The sequence below is a fragment of the Magnolia sinica genome, chromosome 4 (genome assembly GCF_029962835.1).
Source record: "Magnolia sinica isolate HGM2019 chromosome 4, MsV1, whole genome shotgun sequence".
Classification (NCBI taxonomy): Eukaryota; Viridiplantae; Streptophyta; class Magnoliopsida; order Magnoliales; family Magnoliaceae; genus Magnolia; species Magnolia sinica.
This window is the reverse complement of record NC_080576.1, coordinates 113,499,877-113,518,251: the sequence shown is the minus strand read 5'-3', so window position 1 is coordinate 113,518,251 and position 18,375 is coordinate 113,499,877. Positions and strand designations below refer to the sequence as shown.

Below are 18,375 nucleotides of genomic sequence, written 5' to 3'. Positions count from 1 at the left end.
ATTGACTATACTGACTTAAATAAAGCCTGCCCGAAGGATAGCTTTCCGCTTCCGAGGATAGACCAGCTAGTAGATAGTACCGCCGGACATGAGCTCCTTAGCTTCATGGATGCATATTCAGGGTATAATCAAATTGCAATGCATCAAACAGATAAATCAAAAACTACCTTTGTCACCGACAAAGGCCTTTATTGTTACTGAGTGATGCCATTTGGTCTGAAGAATGCCGGTGCAACTTATCAAAGATTAGTTAACAAAATCTTTGCTCGGCTTATAAGCCGAACCATGGAAGTATACATTGACGACATGCTCGTCAAAAGTATACACGCGGCAGATCATGTGAATGATTTGGAAGAAATATTTCTCATCCTACGGAAGTTTCGGATGAAGCTGAATTCGAGTAAATGTGCTTTTGGGGCGGGCTCTGGAAAGTTCTTCGGTTTCTTGGTTAGTCAGCGAGGAATAGAAGCAAACCCTGAGAAGATAAAGGCTTTAATTGATATGGAATCCCCTAAAACCATTAAGGACATCCAAAGGTTGACTGGACGAGTCGCAGCACTTAATCGGTTCCTGTCCAGAGCCACAGATAAATGTCTCCCTTTCTTCAAACAGTTGAAAGGAAGACAAACAATGGGTTGGACGGAAGAATGTGAAGCGGCATTCCAACAATTAAAATCATATCTCGGTTCTCCACCTCTCTTATCAAAACCCTAAAGGGGAGTCCTGCTCCTGTATCCGAGGCAGCTGTTAGCTCGGCTTTGATACGAGAATCCGAGGGAAAGCAACTGCCGGTTTATTACGTCAGCAAAGCGTTATTGCCAGCAGAAACGAGATACCCGAGCTTGGAAAAAGTGGCCTTGGCTTTAATAACTTCCTCTCGCCGACTCAGGCCGTATTTCCATGCCCATACCATCATCGTGATGACCGATCTTCCGCTTCGCCAGGTATTGCAGAAACCAGAAGCTTCCAGCCGACTCACGAAGTGGGCTATCGAACTGAGTGAGTTTGACATTCAATACAGACCGAAGGTAGCAATCAAAGGGCAAGCCGTAGCTGATTTTATTGCCGAGGGAACACCACCAATCGAACTCCCGGTCAACGATATGCCAAAGGATGTTGCAATTCCAACAACAACCGCTCCCCCGACCCTACCCTGCCCTATTCCCTGGAAACTGTTTGTCGACGGTTCTTCCAACTCGAAGGTAAGTGGGGCTGGGGTTGTGCTGGAAACCCCCGATCATACCTATATACAGTATGCCTTACGACTTGGATTCCAGGCGTCGAACAATACAGCAGAATATGAAGCATTGTTACTCGGCCTCCGACTCGCCGCTAGCATGGGAGTCACGCACCTAAGTGTTTTCAGCGATTCTCAGTTGGTTGTTAATCAAGTTACCGGTGTATACCAGACACGGAAAGACCAATTAAGAGCATACATGGAGAAAGCGAAAGAACTTATCAATGGATTTCAACTCTGTCGTGTCACTCGGATCCCTCGTACAGAAAACGGCAAAGCCGATTTATTAGCAAAGCTCGCCTCCGCCAATGAAGATGATATACCCAGGTCCATCCCTGTCGAATACGTCGATAAGCCGAGTATAAATGAACCGATTAGCGAGGCCGTCAATACAATCGACTCGGAACCATCCTGGATCGATCCAATCCGCCAATACATTGACAAGGGAAAGCTGCCTGAAGATCGTGCCGAGGCTCGACGAGTTAAGATCCGAGCCTCCCGTTACACCATACTCAACGGAACCCTCTATAAGAAATGTTACTACGCTCTGTTGCTGCGGTGCCTCAAACCGAGTGAGGCGAACTATGTACTACGTGAAATCCATAAAGGAATCTGTTGAAACCACTCTGGAGGGCGATCTCTCGCCCACAAGGTCCTACGACAGGGATATTACTGGCCCACTATCCAACACGACGCTCGCAAGCTCGTCCAAAAATGCGACAAATGTCAACGGTTCGCGGCAATTCCGAGGCAAGCCCCGGAGGCACTGACGCCGATGACTGGTCCCTGGCCCTTCGCACAGTGGGGTGTCGACATCATAGATCCACTCCCTATGGGAAAAGGTTAGACCAAGTTTGCTGTGGTAGCAGTGGATTATTTCACGAAGTGGGCCGAGGCAGAGCCATTAGCTAAAATAACCGAGCAGAAGATCACCGAGTTTGTATGGAAAAACATTATCTGCCGATTCGGGGTACCCGTACCATTATTACAGACAATGGAAGGCAATTTGATAATAGGAGCTTTCGCTAGATGTGCGACAACCTCGGAATCAGAAACGTCTATTCTTCACCTCATCATCCTCAAACTAACAGACAAGTTGAGGCGGCTAACAAGATTATCAAGCAACATCTTCGGACCAAGCTTGACCGGGCCAAATGAGCATGGGCCGAAGAGCTCCCGAAAATTCTTTGGGCTTACCGAACTACAGCTCGAACCGCCATAGGAGAAACTCCCTTTTCACTCGCGTATGGCTCGGAAGCCGTCACTCCCGTTGAAATCGGATTACCTTCGATTTGAATCACTTCGTTCAATGCGGAAGAAAATGAAAAACTCCTTACACTCGGGCTCGACCTTCTGGACGAACAAAGGGAAGTGGCGCGGCTACGCACGGAGGCACGGCAACGACAAGTGGCTCGGTTCTACAATACCCGAGTTAAGATCAGGAGGTTTCGAATGGGAGATATGGTTCTCCGAAAAATATTTTCCAATACCAAGGAATTTGGATCGGGTACGTTGGGACCCAATTGGGAAGGACCCTATATCGTCTCGGGCACCATCCGACCAGGAACGTATCGGCTAGAAGATCTAAACGGACAATCATTGCCTCATCCTTGGAACGCTGAGCACCTCAAGATTTACTATCCTTAGCTCGGTACTCAATGTTTAAAGACTCTGAACTAAGAAAGATTAAAGCTAAGTCAAATGAATAAAACTAAGCGTTTTCTTTCATTCATCAACCACATGCGAGTATAACATGTGAATACATCGATTAAAAAAAAAAACAACACAAGGGGCCCTGGTTACTGTCCTCCGGTAGGAATGGTACCCGAAGCATTCTCGCATGTACCGGCCTCATCCCCAGCATTGACTTCAGCAGCGGCGTCCGGATTCTCGGATTCCGAGGCTACTCCACCCTCGATTTCTGAAAGGTCAAGGTCAGGGAAGGACTTCTTTATGTCCTTGACGCATTCCAGATATCTGCTTTGGAACAAGCGGTCCCTCTCATCCTCGAACTCCGCCGACTCGAGGAAAGCTTGGACGGCTTGGTCCCTAGCCTTCTCAGCCTCCCGAGTCTTCTCGTTGGCCTGCTGAATATGCCCCGCCGCCTCAAGCTTAGCCCGAGCCAAGTCATCTGCACAAGAAGCATGGACTGCGAGAACTCGTCGGTTCTCTTCTTTAGCTCTGGAAAGGAGAGCCAATACCCGAGTAACCTCGGCTTGCGCTTCATCAAGGGCTCTCCTGGAGAAAGCCGCCTCTGCTTTTGCGTCTTCGGCGGCTTTCCGGGCAAGGGCCGCCTCGCCTATCAGAACGCCGACCCGAGTTTCGGCATCCTCGCGTCGCCCTTCGGCTTCCGATAGAAGAGTCTGCAGCCGATGAGTCGAAGATAACTCTTTGCTGGCCTTAATCAAGCAGGGAGCGAGTTCAAAAAGCACCCTTGCTGCATGGCCGACGGTTTGCGATGAAGGAGCGTTGTAGAGACTAATGAACTCTTTTTCGCTCCCATGGGCTAAGGCCCAGGGAACCATCCCCGACACCACCTTCTGCAGGACGAACGGCCCTTCTTGGTTCGTTTCCTCCCCTCTGGAGGATGCAGTCCTCGTCTCTTCTTCCCCTCTGGAAGACGCAGCCCTAGTCTCTTCCTCCTGTCTCGGAATATCCGTCGCAACGTATCCCGAGTCGGGTGCCGCCTGAGGTTCCGAGGCTGCGGCCACCTTCACTTCCACCCTTTCTTCCGGGTCAGAAATTACGACGACAGTAGGGGCAGAAGAACTCGCAGGCTCCTTCTCCTTCCGCACCACTCTTTGTCTCTTCGGTGGCCGAGGCTCCGACAGAAGAACTGATCGCGGAGGAGCCTTTAACTTCGAAACCGCCCTAAGAGGAGGACGAGCTCCAGTCATTTCTAAGGGGGCCGATTCAGGAACAATCCTGAGATGGGGTCGAGCTTCGGGCAAATCTAAAAATAATAATTAAAAAAAAACGAAGTAAGGAAAAATTCAGAAGACACATGAAGATACATTTTTTCATTACCTGTGATGGCCGAGTCTAGACCTGCGAGATGAAGACGCTCCGGCTGTAAGAGCACCTTCCAGGACCTATCTACCGGATCCAACGTCCTCAACTCTTTGATCCGAGCTGAAGCACTGGAGCCGAGCTTTTGCCGCTTCTTCGGAATATCTGCCAGACACAAGCCCGTCAGACTCAGAATATTACAAAAATAAAGAAGGGCAAGAGAGAAGACCCAAGTCACCTGCTCTCTGGAACGCCCGAGGAACACGAGCCTCGTAGGACCCGGACTCAGCCGTCTCCCAGCGACCACAGGCCCAAAACCAACGTTCTCTCCAATGTTTGTTGGAAGTGGGAGGGTCAGTTATTAGGGAGCCGCCTCCGCCCCACCAAGCAGCGAAGACATAAAAGCCGGGGTAGTTCGGGTTCACGCACACTTGGTATAAGTAGAGAAATTCGTCGACTGTTAGCGGTGGCTGTTCCATCTCAGCCCACAACACCGCATACCCGAATAAATTCCTCCACCCATTCGGAACTATTTGCCCCGGGGTAATCTGAATACGAGATAAAACTCCCCAGACAATGGCCTGAATGGGCAGACGCGAGCCGCATTGCATCGAGACTTGGTAGATCGCGACCGCCCCGGCAGGAGGATGATCCGGCAAGTCATTCGGATGGGGGAGATAAGTGATAACCGATTCGGGGATGTGATACCCGATTCGGATTCTGTCTAAATCCGCCTCAGTTAAAACTGAAGGAACCGGGCCGCTTAGATCATCCCCCGATCCTTCTCCTTCAGACTCGGCGTGTGCCGACTCATCAACAGGAACCGGCCCAGAGGTTCCCTCGGCAATCAACATTTCCTCTTCCTCCTCCTCTTCTTCCTCCATGCCCCTTGGAAGATTAGGCCTTCCCGGGCGGGTTATTAAAGACGACCCACCACGAGAAGGATCAACGGAGGCAGGGCGCTCCGCCGGAGCTTCAGTGACCCTCTCAGAAAGAAAAGCAGCGTTCGCATCAACTGCTATCTCTGTCAGTAAGGAAGGCGATTCCGCAACATTCCAAAAACGTTGCGCTTCGCCTTCATCTCCGGAAACTCCCTCCTGGGGACTTCGAGAACCTCTAGCCGCCATTATCACTAAATAAAGAGGAAGGGGAGACTCACCGGAGGGAGGAAGGAAAACGAAAATGGCGAAAGGAGTCGCTGACAGTTAAGAAAGAGGAAAGGAAGAAGACGAAAGACCGAAAAAGCTCCAAAGGAAATGCAAAGCGGGAATGGCAGTAGAAGTTCGAAATGCGGGACCCCCACCATTTTATAAGATTGCCATGTGGCGGAAGCAATTAATGGAGAAATGATTCGACGCCTGCATCGACTCCCCCACTCGACACGTGGCGCATGTCGATTGACAACAATAATGCCCTTGCTACGTGTCCAACCCTCATTGGCGGGGTCAGCGATTTGACGGCTGTCAGCGCATGCGATGTCAGAAACTGAACCGTCTCCCGTCAAAGGCGACACAGAATGCATTAAATGACTACTTATTGTCTCGGACTGAGTTATGAACCGACTCAAAACTCGCTACTCCTAAGTGTCATGTGAAACACACGGAGTAAGGGGGCTTACTGTTGGGGACAAAAGATACGGAGTTCGGAGACTCGGACTTTATGCCTCGGGTCGCCAAAGGATGTGTCAGATCCGAGGCATAGTTCACTGAACCGAGACAGAAGTTAGGTCGGCTCGGACGACACATCAGCAATCCGGGCATGCATCGAGCCGATCTTCTTATCGGATCGGCCAGCGTAAAATAAAGCCTCATCCCGAATATCTTGGGATAAGATCCCCGACCCCGAAGCTCACGGGATCGGACGAAGACTGGAGATAGGCACGATCCTTTCTCCGTGATACCAGGAGAGGATCCCGCACACGATATCAGGAGAAGAATCCTCGTACGATTAAATGCTCCTGCAGCTATAAAAGAGGAACCTCCATCGTCTTGTAAGGTAAGACAAAAATTCTTTCTCAAAACCCCTCAATACATTTAGACCCAGAATCCAGGCCTGACTTTGGCATCGGAGGGTCCCCTGCTCAAGCCAGGGTCTCCTTTGTCCTCTTTCCGTGCAGGTATACGAAGGTCTAAGAGGACGAACCAGATTTTTACATCAACAATTACCTTCAAGAAAGAAATAAAGAAAAAAGAATCCAATTGCAATGAGAAATTTGAATTTACAGATGTACTCAGTTGCTTTCAAAAAAAAAAAAAATTTGAAGAAAGAAAAGAAGAAAATTTCTTGCCGCCTCATTTCACAATGACTAATTACAGATCATCCTACCACAGCAACAACACAAACATCAACACAGTAATCAAACAGATCAAACATGCACTCAACACCATCCGTGCCAATTGGGCCCCGCTGTATCGATCTAAACCAGGGAAACCAATTCCATACTTCATCGTCATGTTTCGATTCAAAATACCCCAGTGCCAATCCGATTCCGGCCCTTGCTTCGTTTCATCATCGAACAGCTCAAATATGTAAGTCTCTGCAGCCCCTTCCCTACGCAGCGGCGTCCCGATGCCCAACCTCAGATGCCTTACCAAACCCGCATTGTTCATTCTCGCAAACACTCCGTTCGCGTCCCGCTCATTCACGTCCCCATCGCTGGGCCACCCCGTTTCTGTCACAACCACAGGTATGTTCTTGTAGCCCACCTTGGTGATCGCAATGATAACGGCATCGACCATCACATCGAACAGGTTCTGGTACTGAACACCCAACATCGGATAATGGCGGACATTTTGAAACAGAGTATATCTGGTCGAGATCTCCGGGTTTGATATGTACAGCTTGTATGGGTAGGCGTTGATCAAGAACGACGAGTTGGTGGCAGAGATGAATTTCAGGAGTGGTTTCATGATCCATTCCGCAGCGAGATTTTGAAATTCAGCAGCCTAGGGTGGGAACGGGCTTGTGATTACGTCGAAGGAAAGTGTAGTTGAGACCGAGATGTTGTGGATCCTGAGCTTGTGGAGGGCGAGATAGACGTTCTGGATGGCTTTCACCAGAGAGGTGGAGAGCTCAGGGGAGGAGGTGAGTACATCATTGCCGACGGAGATGGTGGTGATGTGGGCCCGTGGGTAGAAGGGGACCACATGGCTGTAGAGCCATTTGATGGCTTTGGTTTGGTTGGCTGCGATGGAATGGATGTAGGTGTTTGGGATGGAGAGGAGAAGCGAGATGCCTGAGTTGGAGAAGGCGCGGACGATTTCAAGATCGGGATCAAGAAGTCGGACGTGGGCAACGCCGAGCGATTGGAGGGTGGAGATGACGTGATCATGGCGGGGGAGATCGGAGGTGGGTGTCGGGAGTAGGTGATACCGATGGACGGATTGGATGAGCCGATGGAGGGGTCAGAAGAGTTGATGAGGATGAGGATGGCGGAAGTGGAGAGGAGGAGAGAGAAGAGAAGGTTCTTGTGGGAGAGGCGCATGTTCTTGGAATGGGTTTTAGACTGTTAGGGCGTGTTTGGGCAGTGGGATTAGAAGGGATTAGGTGGGATGGGATTCATCCGGTCCTGTGCCAATTCCACTCCATGTTTGGGAAGAATGGAAAAGCTTGTAATTAGATTAGATGGAATTGCGTTGGGTCCTGTGCCAATTTCACTCAATGTTAGTAAGTTGTGTAGGTCCCACCATGATGTGTGGGCTATATCCACACCATCCACCCATTTTTTGAGATTATTTTAGAGCATGGGCCAAAAAATAGGTAAATCTAAAGCTCAAGTGGACCCCACCATAGAAAGCAACGGGGATTGAATACTTACTGTTGAAAACTTCTTTGAGGCCACATAAGTTTTGGATCTACCTCATTTTTAGGCCCATGCTATAAAATGAGGTTACAAAACAAATGAACAGTTTAGATATAACACATGTATTATTCTTAATAATTTCAAATGATGGTGTGTATATCCATTCAATGTACAACCGAAATACCAATAAAGCATGGGATTAATCTTAACCCATGGCAACAGGGACAATCCCTGCCATGGGTAATAATTATGTTTTTTGAATCCCATCCCACTTAATCCCTTCTAATCTCACCGCCCGAACACGCCCTTATTTCGGTTGGGTGTTTTGGGAGATTTGGAAGAAGTGGGTCCAAATACAATGGGAAGCGCTTATATAGTGCGCATGGGTGCGCATCGAACGGCGTCCTTTCCATCTAAGCTGCGCCACGGTTGCCCAGTTGGCGGCAACTGGGGTGCGTAGTACGCACAGTGAACGTTATAGTAGGGAGCGTATTCGCTGAAACCGCGGGCTCACCTGGGACGGTGCAGCCATTATCGTAGGGCGCAAATTGGTGTGTATATTCTGTATCCACACCGTCTATCCGTTTATCCGTTTTCAGAGAATTATATAATAAAATGAAGTACATCCAATTATCAGGTGGACAATACCATAGGGAACAATGGTGATTGAACTCCCTATCATTAAAAACTTATTAGAGAGCACCTTAATGCTTCCGTGATGTTTATTTGCCATCCAATATGTTGATAACGCCACGTAAGCCTGGTAAAGTAACAAATATCAGCTTGGTCCAAAGTTTTTGTGGTCTATTAATTGTCAATCAATACTTTTTCCTATAGTATGGTCCACCTGATGAATGGATTTGCCTTATTTTTTGAATAATGTACTAAAATGATCGGAAAAAATGGATAGACGGTGTGGATACAGAATAAATACATTAAGGTGGGGCCCATGGTAAGGGCAGCACCGTCTTGTGGGCATGAACCAACTCGACTCGTCCGACTCGTTTAGACCCGACTCGACCCGAATCAAGGCCTGTTTCGAGTCTGCTGTTCAGGGTGTTTGGCCGAACCACAGAAACACATGCGAGGAGCAGTCTGTCCTATTGTCCGTTCCACCAGCTCTATCAAGCTTGGGACTTGCGTGGCCATCCAAACAGACCCTAAAGGAACTCATTCACAAATCAAAAACAAAACTGAGGGTTCGTTTAGACAGGAAATTCTTTGAGATTGTGATTGATGCTTCTCTTCAAAAATCCCATTTAGGCACGTCTTGCTTCTAGCAAAACGCCCCGAACTGGGATTTTGTCAGGAGAAAGTGCCACTCTCGGCCTTCGGGCGCGATGTGTAGCTTGGCAAAACAAGGTACTCCAGATTTTGGAGGATGCCCTGCCCAAACACGACCCTGTCAAGTTGCAATCAGCAACAAGTGAATTTGTATACATTACCTTCAAGAAAGAAATAAAGAAAAAAGAATCCAATTGCATTGAGAAATTTGAATTTACAGATGTACCCATTTTCCTTCAAAAGTTTTAAAAAAAAAAAAAATGAAGAAAGAAAAGAAGAAAATTTCTTGCTGCCTGATTTCACAATGACTAATTACAGATTATCTTTCAACAATGGCAAACATCAATACAATTATCAAACAGAAACTCAACACCTTCTTCACCAACTGCGCCCCATCGTATCGATCTAAACCGTAGAAATCAATCTTGTACTTCATCCTCATGTTCCGATTCAAAATACCCCAGTGCCGATCCGATTCGTGTCCTTGCTTCGTTTCGTCGTCGAGCAGCTCAAATATGTAAGTCCCTTTGGCTCCTTCCTTCCGCAGCGGCGTTCCGAGGCCCGCCCTCAGATGCCTTACCAAACCTGCATTGTACATTTTCGCAAACAGTTTGTTCGCTCGCGGCTCAGTCGCGTCCCCATCACTGGGCCAACCCGTTTCTGTCACAACCACAGGTATGTCCTTGTGGCCTGCCTTGTCGATCGCACTGATAACCCATCATATCGAACAGGTTCCAGTATTGCTTTTCCGGAAAATTGAGAAACAGAGCATATCTGGTCGGGACCTGCACATTAGATCTGCATAGCTTGTATGGGTAGGCGTTGATCAAGAACGACGAGTTGGTGGCGTAGATGAAATCCAGGAGCGGCTTCATGATCCATTCCGCAGCGGGTTTTTTGAATTCAGCAGCCGAGGGTGGGAATGGGCTTGTGATTACGTCGAAGGAATGTGTAGTTGAGACCAAGATCTTGCGGATCCCGAGCTTTCGGAGGGCGATATAGACATTCCGTATGGCGGGCAGCAGAGAGCTGGAGAGCTCAGGGGAGGAGGTGAGGATATCATTGCCGACGGAGATGGTGGTGATGTTGGCCTGGGGGTAGAAGGGGACCACATGGATGTAGAGCCATTGGATGGCACTGGTTTGGTTGGCTGCGATGGCATGGATGTAAGTGTTTGGGATGGAGAGGAGGAGCGAGATGCCTGAGTTAGAGAAGGCGTGGACGATTTCAGGATCGGGATCAAGAACTCGGACATGGGCCACGCCTAGCGATTGTAGGGTGGAGATGACGTGATCATGGCGGGGGAGATCGGAGGTGGGGTGTCGGGAGTAGGTGATACCGACGGACGGATTGGATGAGCCGATGGGTGTGTCAGATGAGTCGACGAGGATGAGGATCACCGGAGCGGAGACGAGGAAGGAGAAGAGAAGGTTCTTGCAGGAGAGGCGCATGTTCTTGGAAGGGGCTGTAGACTGTTATTTCGGTTCGGTGTTCTGGGAGATTTGAAAGAAGTGGGATGAAATACAATGGGAGGTGCTTATATAGTGCGCATGGGTGCGCGATACGCATACCGGTGGAAGGGCCTCCCTTCCATCTAAGCTGCGCTTCGGTTAGACACGTGGCGGCAACTGGGGTGCGTAGTACGCACAGTGCGCGTTGCGGTAGATCCTGTTCAGTTTGGTGCGGTTCTTTTCGCGGGAACGGCCGGTTGGGGCTTGCACGCGTGAGGTGGAAGTTCTTCTTACCACACGTATCAGCACATGCAAGGCGATGGGTATTCAGCAGATAGGTCCAGCATGGGCATGTTCTGACCAACTCATCGGGTTGGCTTGCATCTGTGTCATGAATTAGACGGTTGCAAATGAAGGATCAACTACGCTTATTCGTTGTACGGGTGTTACCCACCTGATGCGCGGCCCACCTAAATGTTGGGCACTGTGAGGCGCACCTATTCTAGACAGGATTCCACACACGTGAAGACCATGGTTCTAAGATCCATGCCGTTGATTTGATGGATCCTAAAATGGATTAAAGGATGCCTCGAGAAAATTTTCAGTTTGGAATTGGGCCTATAGTGCCATGGCTCATTAGGCCCAGGCCCATCTATTGTTCTATTTATCTATAAAAAAGAGGGGATTTGGGAGAGATTTCATAACACTACTTTCGAAGCTGGGAGCAGTAGAGGAGACAAATGTTGGGCACTAAACCAGTGTCCTATGGTGTGATCCACCTGAGATTTGTATCTGGATCATTTTGGGGATTATGCCCTAAAATGAGTTGGCAAATCAGATGGAAGGCGTGGATGTATAACACATACATTGAGGTGGGCCCCATGATAAGCTCTCATCCACTAAGCTGCTACTCCAAATTTCAAGCAGGCCGAGTTGCTGTTCTGCGGCCAGGTTTTGAAATGGTAAGAGTGGCCCGGTATACTAACTGGACTGCAATGGCCCGCATACTAACTGGGCTGGGCTTGTGTAGTACCTAAATGCTAGACAGCATGGCTCATGAGGGTTTTAAGGGCATCTCTTGAGTGAACAGGCCCTAGGCAACGACTCGGATCATCTACAAAAGCAGGTGCCTAGGCTCAGCTCTTGGACTGTCCATCAAGGGCTAGGCCTACGCTCGTTAGTTTTGGCCTCTCAAGACCTGGGCTTGTGCTTGTTAGGTTCGGCCCCTTGCTGGGCCAGGATCGTAGGGCTGTCTATGGACACCAGACCAGTTGTTTCTACTACTACTACTAATATTCAATCCGTTTTTTAACCATTTTACCCAAATGAGAGGTCCATTTCACCTTGAGGGAGTTGATGATGAAATCGGACTGCGTACTTAGTTACTCGGTAGGCTCAACTCTCTTGGGCCCACCGTGAATGTATATGGTTAATCCACACCGTCCATCCGTTTTTCCAGATCATTTCAAGGGTTTGAGACCAAAATTGAAGCATATATAAAGCTCAAGTGGACCATACCATAGGAAACAGTGGGAATAATGATTTCCACCGTTGAAACCTTTCTAGGCCCCACAGTGATGTTTATTTGTCATCCAACGTGTTCATAAGATCACAAAAACATGGATGAAGGGAAAACGCAAATATAAACTTGATCCAAAACTTTAGTGGCACTCAAGAAATTTTCAGATATATACGTTCGATTACGGTCAGGAGTTTTGGGAGATTTGAAAGAAGTGGGTCCAAATACAATGGGAGGTGGTTGTATAGTGCGCATGGGTGCGCGATGGGCACATCGGTTGAAGGGCGTCCCTTCCATCTAAGCTGCGCCAGGAACTGGGGTGCGTAGTACGCACACTGAACGTTCTAGTAGGGTGCGTATGAGCTGAAACCCCGGGCTCACCCCATATAATTTTAGGGAACTATATTATAAAATGAAGCACATCCGATTATTAGGTAGACCATACCATATGAAACAATGATGATTTAACTCCCTATCATTAAAAACTTATTAGGGAGCACCTTAATGCTTCCCTAATATTTATTTTCCATCCTATCTGTTGATAAGGTCACATAAGCTTAGATGAAGGGAAATAACAAATATCAGCTTGATCCAAAGCTTTTGTGGTCTATTAATTGTCAATCAATACTTTTTCCTATGGTATGGTCCTGCTAATAAATGTATCTGCTTCATTTTTTGCATAATGTACTAGAATGATATGGAAAAACTGATAGACGGCTTGGATACAGAATACATACATTAAAGTGGGGCACACGGTAAGGGCCGCACCGTCTTGGGTGATCCCGGCGTCTCACCTAATCCGCTTCCGCAGCAGTGGATCTTATATAGTTCGGTGCAGTTCTTTTCGCGGGAATGGCGGGTTTGTATCACGTCTCTCCAAAGCCATGAGAGCATGGGGCTTGCACCCGTGAGATGGAGGGTATTTTAAGCACCACACGTACCAGCACATGCAAGATGAAGGGGATTCAGCAGGTAAGTGCAGTACGGGCATGTTCTGGCCAACTCATTTGGATTGGCCGCATGTATGTCAATAAACTGGACTGTTGCAAACGAATGATCAACGACGCTTATTTGGTGTTCGCCTGTTACCCACCTAATGAGTGGGCCGACCTAAATGTTGGGCACGGTAAGGCGCACCTGTTCAATGGCACGGATCTCACACACGTGTGCCACTTTTTTTCCCAAGAGAACCCTCACTCTGGTGGGGCGGCCAATTTCCATACAAGTTTAGGAGGAATTACCAATCCATGAGACAAATGGTGGGCACTAAATTAGTTTCTTTCGGTGTGGTCCACTTGAGATTTGTATCCGGTTCATTTTTGGAACAGTGCCCTCAAATGAGGTGAAAAATCATATGGACGGCATGGATATATATAACACATACATAGAGGTGGCCCGCATGGTGATCAAAGACTCACACACTAAGCTAGTACCCCCCCTACTAATCGCATGCACCTCATCCAAGGGGCCAATAAATTTATAATTCAGTCAAATTAATCAAACTCAATCAAACCCAATCAATCCAATTAGACATATTAGTACTTGAAATCATAATAAAACAAAATCAAATAAATCAAAATGAATATACCACTCGAAGAACACTACCCTTGCAAATTTTAAAACTGATCCATGCGATGGACGACACCATGTATGCCACCCGGCACGTGATATTTCAGGAGATTTGTAGGAAGATTAGGTGAGGTCATGACATTACTCTCGTAAAAATATGGGTACATCCAACATTTCCTTCAAGAAAGAGTTGAAAGGAAAAACGAAAATCCATTTTGCATTGAGAAATTTTGAATTTACAGATGTACCCATTTTCCGCCTGATTACAGATCATCCTCTGGCAACAACAACACAAATATCGACGCGATAATCAAAAGGATCAAACATATGTTCGCAACCTTCACCGCCAATTCGAACCAGCTGTATCGATGTAAACCGGAGAAATCGATCCCATACTTCATCGTCATGTTTCGATTCAAAATACCCCAGTGCCGATCCGATTCCGGCCCTTGCTTCGTCTCATCATCGAGCAGCTCAAATATGTACGTCTCTGCGGCCCCTTCCCTTTGCAGCGGCGTCCCGATGCCCGACTTCAGATGCCTTACCAAACCCTCATTGTACATTTTCGCAAACACTTCGTTCGCTTCGCGCTCATTCACGTCCCCATCGCTGGGCCACCCCGTTTCTGTCACGACCACAGGTATGTTCTTGTGGCCTGCCTTGGCGATCGCACTGATAACCGCATCGACCATCACATCGAACAGGTTCTGGTACTGGACACCCAACATCGGATCATGGCGGACATTTTGAAACAGTGCAAATCTGATCGGGATCGCCGGGTATGATCTGCACAGCTTGTATGGGTAGGCGTTGATCAAGAACGACGAGTTGGTGGCGGAGATTAAATCAAGAAGCGGCTTCATCATCCATTCCGCAGCGGGTTTTTGGAATTCCGCGGCCGAGGGTGGGAACGGGTTTGTGATAACGTCGAAGGAAAGTGTAGTTGAGACCGAGATGTTGTGGATCCTGAGCTTGTGGAGGGCGAGATAGACGTTCTGGATGGCTTTCACCAGAGAGGTGGAGAGCTCAGGGGAGGAGGCGAGTACATCATTGCCAACGGAGATGGTGGTGATGTGGGCCCGTGGGTAGAAGGGGACCACATGGCTGTAGAGCCATTTGATGGCTTTGGTTTGGTTGGCTGCGATGGCATGGATGTAAGTGTTTGGGATGGAGAGGAGGAGCGAGATGCCTGAGTTGGAGAAGGCGCGGACGATTTCAGGGTCGGGATCAAGAAGTCGGACATGGGCTACGCCGAGCGATTGTAGGTTGGAGACGACGTGGTCAGGGTGGGGGAGATCGGAGGTGGGGTGTTGGGAGTAGGTGATGCCGATGGACGGATTGGATGAGCCATTGTACGGATCATAAAAGCTCATGAAGATGAGGACTATTAACATGGGGACGAGGATAGCGAGGAGAAGCTTCTCGGAGAAGAGGCGCATGTTCTTGGAAGGGCTTTTAGACAGTTATTTCGGTTGGGAGTGTTGGGAGATTTGAAAGAAGAGAGGGTTGGAATATAATGGGAAGTGATTATATAGTGCACAGGGGTGCGCGGTGCGCATACAGGCTGAAAGCGGTTACTTCTGCCTACGCTGCGCCACGGTTGGCCAGTTTGTTACGCTGGGGTGCGCAGTACGCATGGTGTATTAAGTCTGGTACGGCTGGCGGTTCTTGACAAAGGAGCGGATTAGGTGAGAACCTGGATCCATCGAGGTGCGTGGGACCCCTGATTGTGGGGCTAACAGTGATTTATGTACCTTAAATCCATACCGTCCAACCATTTTGAAAGCTCATTTTAGGGATGTTCCAAAAAATGAAGTAGAACCACATCTTAGGTGGACCACACCACAGTGAGACGATGGGCACAGTGAGACGCATCTGTTATGAGGCACGGATCTCACACTCGTGTGCCACTTCTTTTTTTAGCAAGAGAACCCTCACTCTCTTGGGCATTTCCATGCTAGTTTAGGAGGAATTATAGCATACGGTGTATCGACAGCAAATGTAAGACAGGATTCCGTAAACGTAAAGTCCGCGGTTGTAAGATCCAAGCCATTGATATTACGGACCTTAAAATTTGTTGACGTAAAAATGTGGTTCACCCTCGCTGAACTCCGAGCACTTCCGCCGAACCTTATGAGCATGCACAGGAGAAGGACAAAGGAGACCATGGCTAGAACAGGAGATCATCTGATGCCAAAGCCAGGCTAGTAATTTATGTCTAATTAGTATGGTTGAGGCTTAGGGTGTGAGATCTTGTGAATGTGCCTATGCAAATGAGTCTTCTATTTATACCTTCTTCTGGCGGTCATGCCCATTATTCTTGACATGACTTATACCACCTAGCAGGAACAATGCATGCGCTGAAGTTAACAATTACCCTAAGATCGTGCGCTGGATATTACTTCATACATGCGTCACTGGAGTTAAGCTTCAAGCACAATTGTAGGGCATATCTCCGTCTGAGCTGACCCTAAAATACGAGTCCTTCCTATGACAGTTTGGAACAAGCCTAGTCGTGTTGTCGACGAGCACCTACTTGGAGTCGGCGAATGAAGCGTGTAATAGTCTCTTCTGATTTCCAGGCTGATATGGAAGCTTAGACTTCAGTTGTTACTAGACCGGGATGGATGAGCTATCATTGACGAGCCGAGGTCTAGCTCATCAGCCTTAGTCATTCGGCCTGCTATGGGGAGTCTACCCAACTGGCCGAGTCTAAGGTGTTCTTGGCTGACCATGTCCACTCAATCGGCCGAGCCGAGTCCGCCTCCTCTGAGGTCAGCTCATACTTTCCCATAACAAAATTGATCAGATGATGCCTCATGAAAATTTTCAATTGCCAGGTATTTTTAGGAATTGGACAGTAGTGCTTTTGGACCATTGGGCTTAGGCCCATCTATTGTTCTATTTATCCATAAATAAAAGTGAGCTTTTCAACTGTGCCGCTCCCCACCACACCATACACTTACACACCCACCCACGCCATATGAGCAATCTTCCGATAATCTTAGTGTTGAAACAGAGTGTTTATTACTGAGCCATGAAGTGGGCCATGGAGTGGGACCCATTATGGATGACTGTGAGAATGACATAAAGGCAAATAAAAAATTTCTTACCTCAAAATTTGAAATTAAGGATTTAGACTTACCATGCTACTTTTTGGAAATTAATGTTGCTTGCTCTAAGACTGAGCTTTCATATTCCAATCGAGTTGTCATTTGTTAAAGCTTAGTTTCTCAAAATCTCATTTTCAATCATTTTGGGAATTACACCATTTGGTTGAGATTAGAAATTAATCAATTAAAATTTGTTAGGCTTTTTTTTTTAAAGTCTGGCCTCATACTTATCACTTTTCATTGAATGCAATAAATAATAATTTAAATTTTTGGAATACTTTTTATGAAAATATCTTTACAAATATTTTGAAAAGATAATATTATCCATTCCTGGCTTTAAAAATGGAGGAAAGTTATGTGAGCCTACCATGATGTATGTGTTATATCCGCACCATCCATCCATTTTGCCTGATCATCTTAGGGCATGAGCCAAAATATGAGGCAGATCAATAGCTAGAGTAGACCACACCAAAAAGTAACAAGGACAATGATGCCCTCCATTAAAACCTTCTTAGGACCCACCATGATGTTTGTTGGTCATCTCTTGTTCATTAGATCAAAGGAAAACACAAATATTACCTCGATCCAGAACTTCTATGGGCTCTGAGGAGTTTTCAATCGTAGGCATTCAATAGTGACTTTTCCTGTGGTATACTTGAGTTTTCAATGCTTCATTTTTAGGCTCTTGTCCTAAATTGATCTAACAAAGTGAATAGATGGTGTGAATATAACACATAAATCATGGTGCGGCTTACATAATTTTGCCACATCAACACGGCCCTAACCAGGTGTTGCGTTCTACACTAGCAACCAGCTTTCAGAAGGGAGCGGATTAGGTGTTACCAGGTAAAACATTAGTATGTGCTACCTGACCACGGACCCACCTCGATCGATATACGTGTTGTATGTCCAAGCCATCCAATAGTTTTGTCTATATCATCTTAGGGCATGAGTACGAGCACGAGCCACTCATCCAAGAGGTGGCCTATCAATCGATTGTTTCATAAGTACACCGAATCGATTGTTTCATCATGACACTCTTTGGCGTGGGATCCAGAATGTTGACGGAAAAATGGCCCTGCTCTTCATATACTGCTCAGCGGAGTTATGGCAACGTCGATGTCTTCGACGTGAGTAATTTATGAAAGTCGCTCTCTACCGAGCCAACATGTGAGCACTGAGTATTAACCAATTCTAGAACCGAGCAGGTCATACAAGGGGTCGTCACAAATTGTCTACTCTATTGTCAGCCTTGACCAGGTCCTCGTCAGCGAGCCACTAAGCTCGACCCGTTTTAGATTGGACTTAGACTTTATAAGATCGGCTCGGACAAGAGATGATCTACAATTGCACCTAGAAACCAACTCCAACAACGCACGTTTGGAGTAACA

At 47.4% G+C, this 18,375-nt stretch overlaps 2 protein-coding genes and 1 pseudogene across 2 annotated transcripts; all 3 read right to left on the bottom strand.

Moving 5' to 3' along the window:
- Window positions 1–6,567: 6,567 nt before the first annotated feature.
- LOC131244305 (probable glucan endo-1,3-beta-glucosidase A6) lies at window positions 6,568–7,155 on the bottom strand. Its single transcript, XM_058243937.1, has one exon. It carries the CDS (start codon window positions 7,153–7,155, stop codon window positions 6,568–6,570), a length of 588 nt encoding a protein of 195 aa, XP_058099920.1.
- Window positions 7,156–9,430: 2,275 nt separating this feature from the next.
- LOC131244304 (glucan endo-1,3-beta-glucosidase 2-like) lies at window positions 9,431–10,783 on the bottom strand (annotated as a pseudogene).
- Window positions 10,784–14,050: 3,267 nt separating this feature from the next.
- LOC131244650 (glucan endo-1,3-beta-glucosidase 2-like) lies at window positions 14,051–15,362 on the bottom strand. Its single transcript, XM_058244148.1, has one exon. The coding sequence runs from the start codon at window positions 15,308–15,310 to the stop codon at window positions 14,135–14,137; it is 1,176 nt and encodes a 391-aa protein (XP_058100131.1). The 5' UTR covers window positions 15,311–15,362; the 3' UTR covers window positions 14,051–14,134.
- Window positions 15,363–18,375: the final 3,013 nt, after the last annotated feature.

What these genes read in the sequence shown, in the direction of transcription:
- LOC131244305 (XM_058243937.1), bottom strand. Translation starts at nt 7,155, where the DNA reads ATGAAACCACTCCTGAAATTCATCTCTGCCACCAACTCGTCGTTCTTG.
- LOC131244650 (XM_058244148.1), bottom strand. Translation starts at nt 15,310, where the DNA reads ATGCGCCTCTTCTCCGAGAAGCTTCTCCTCGCTATCCTCGTCCCCATG.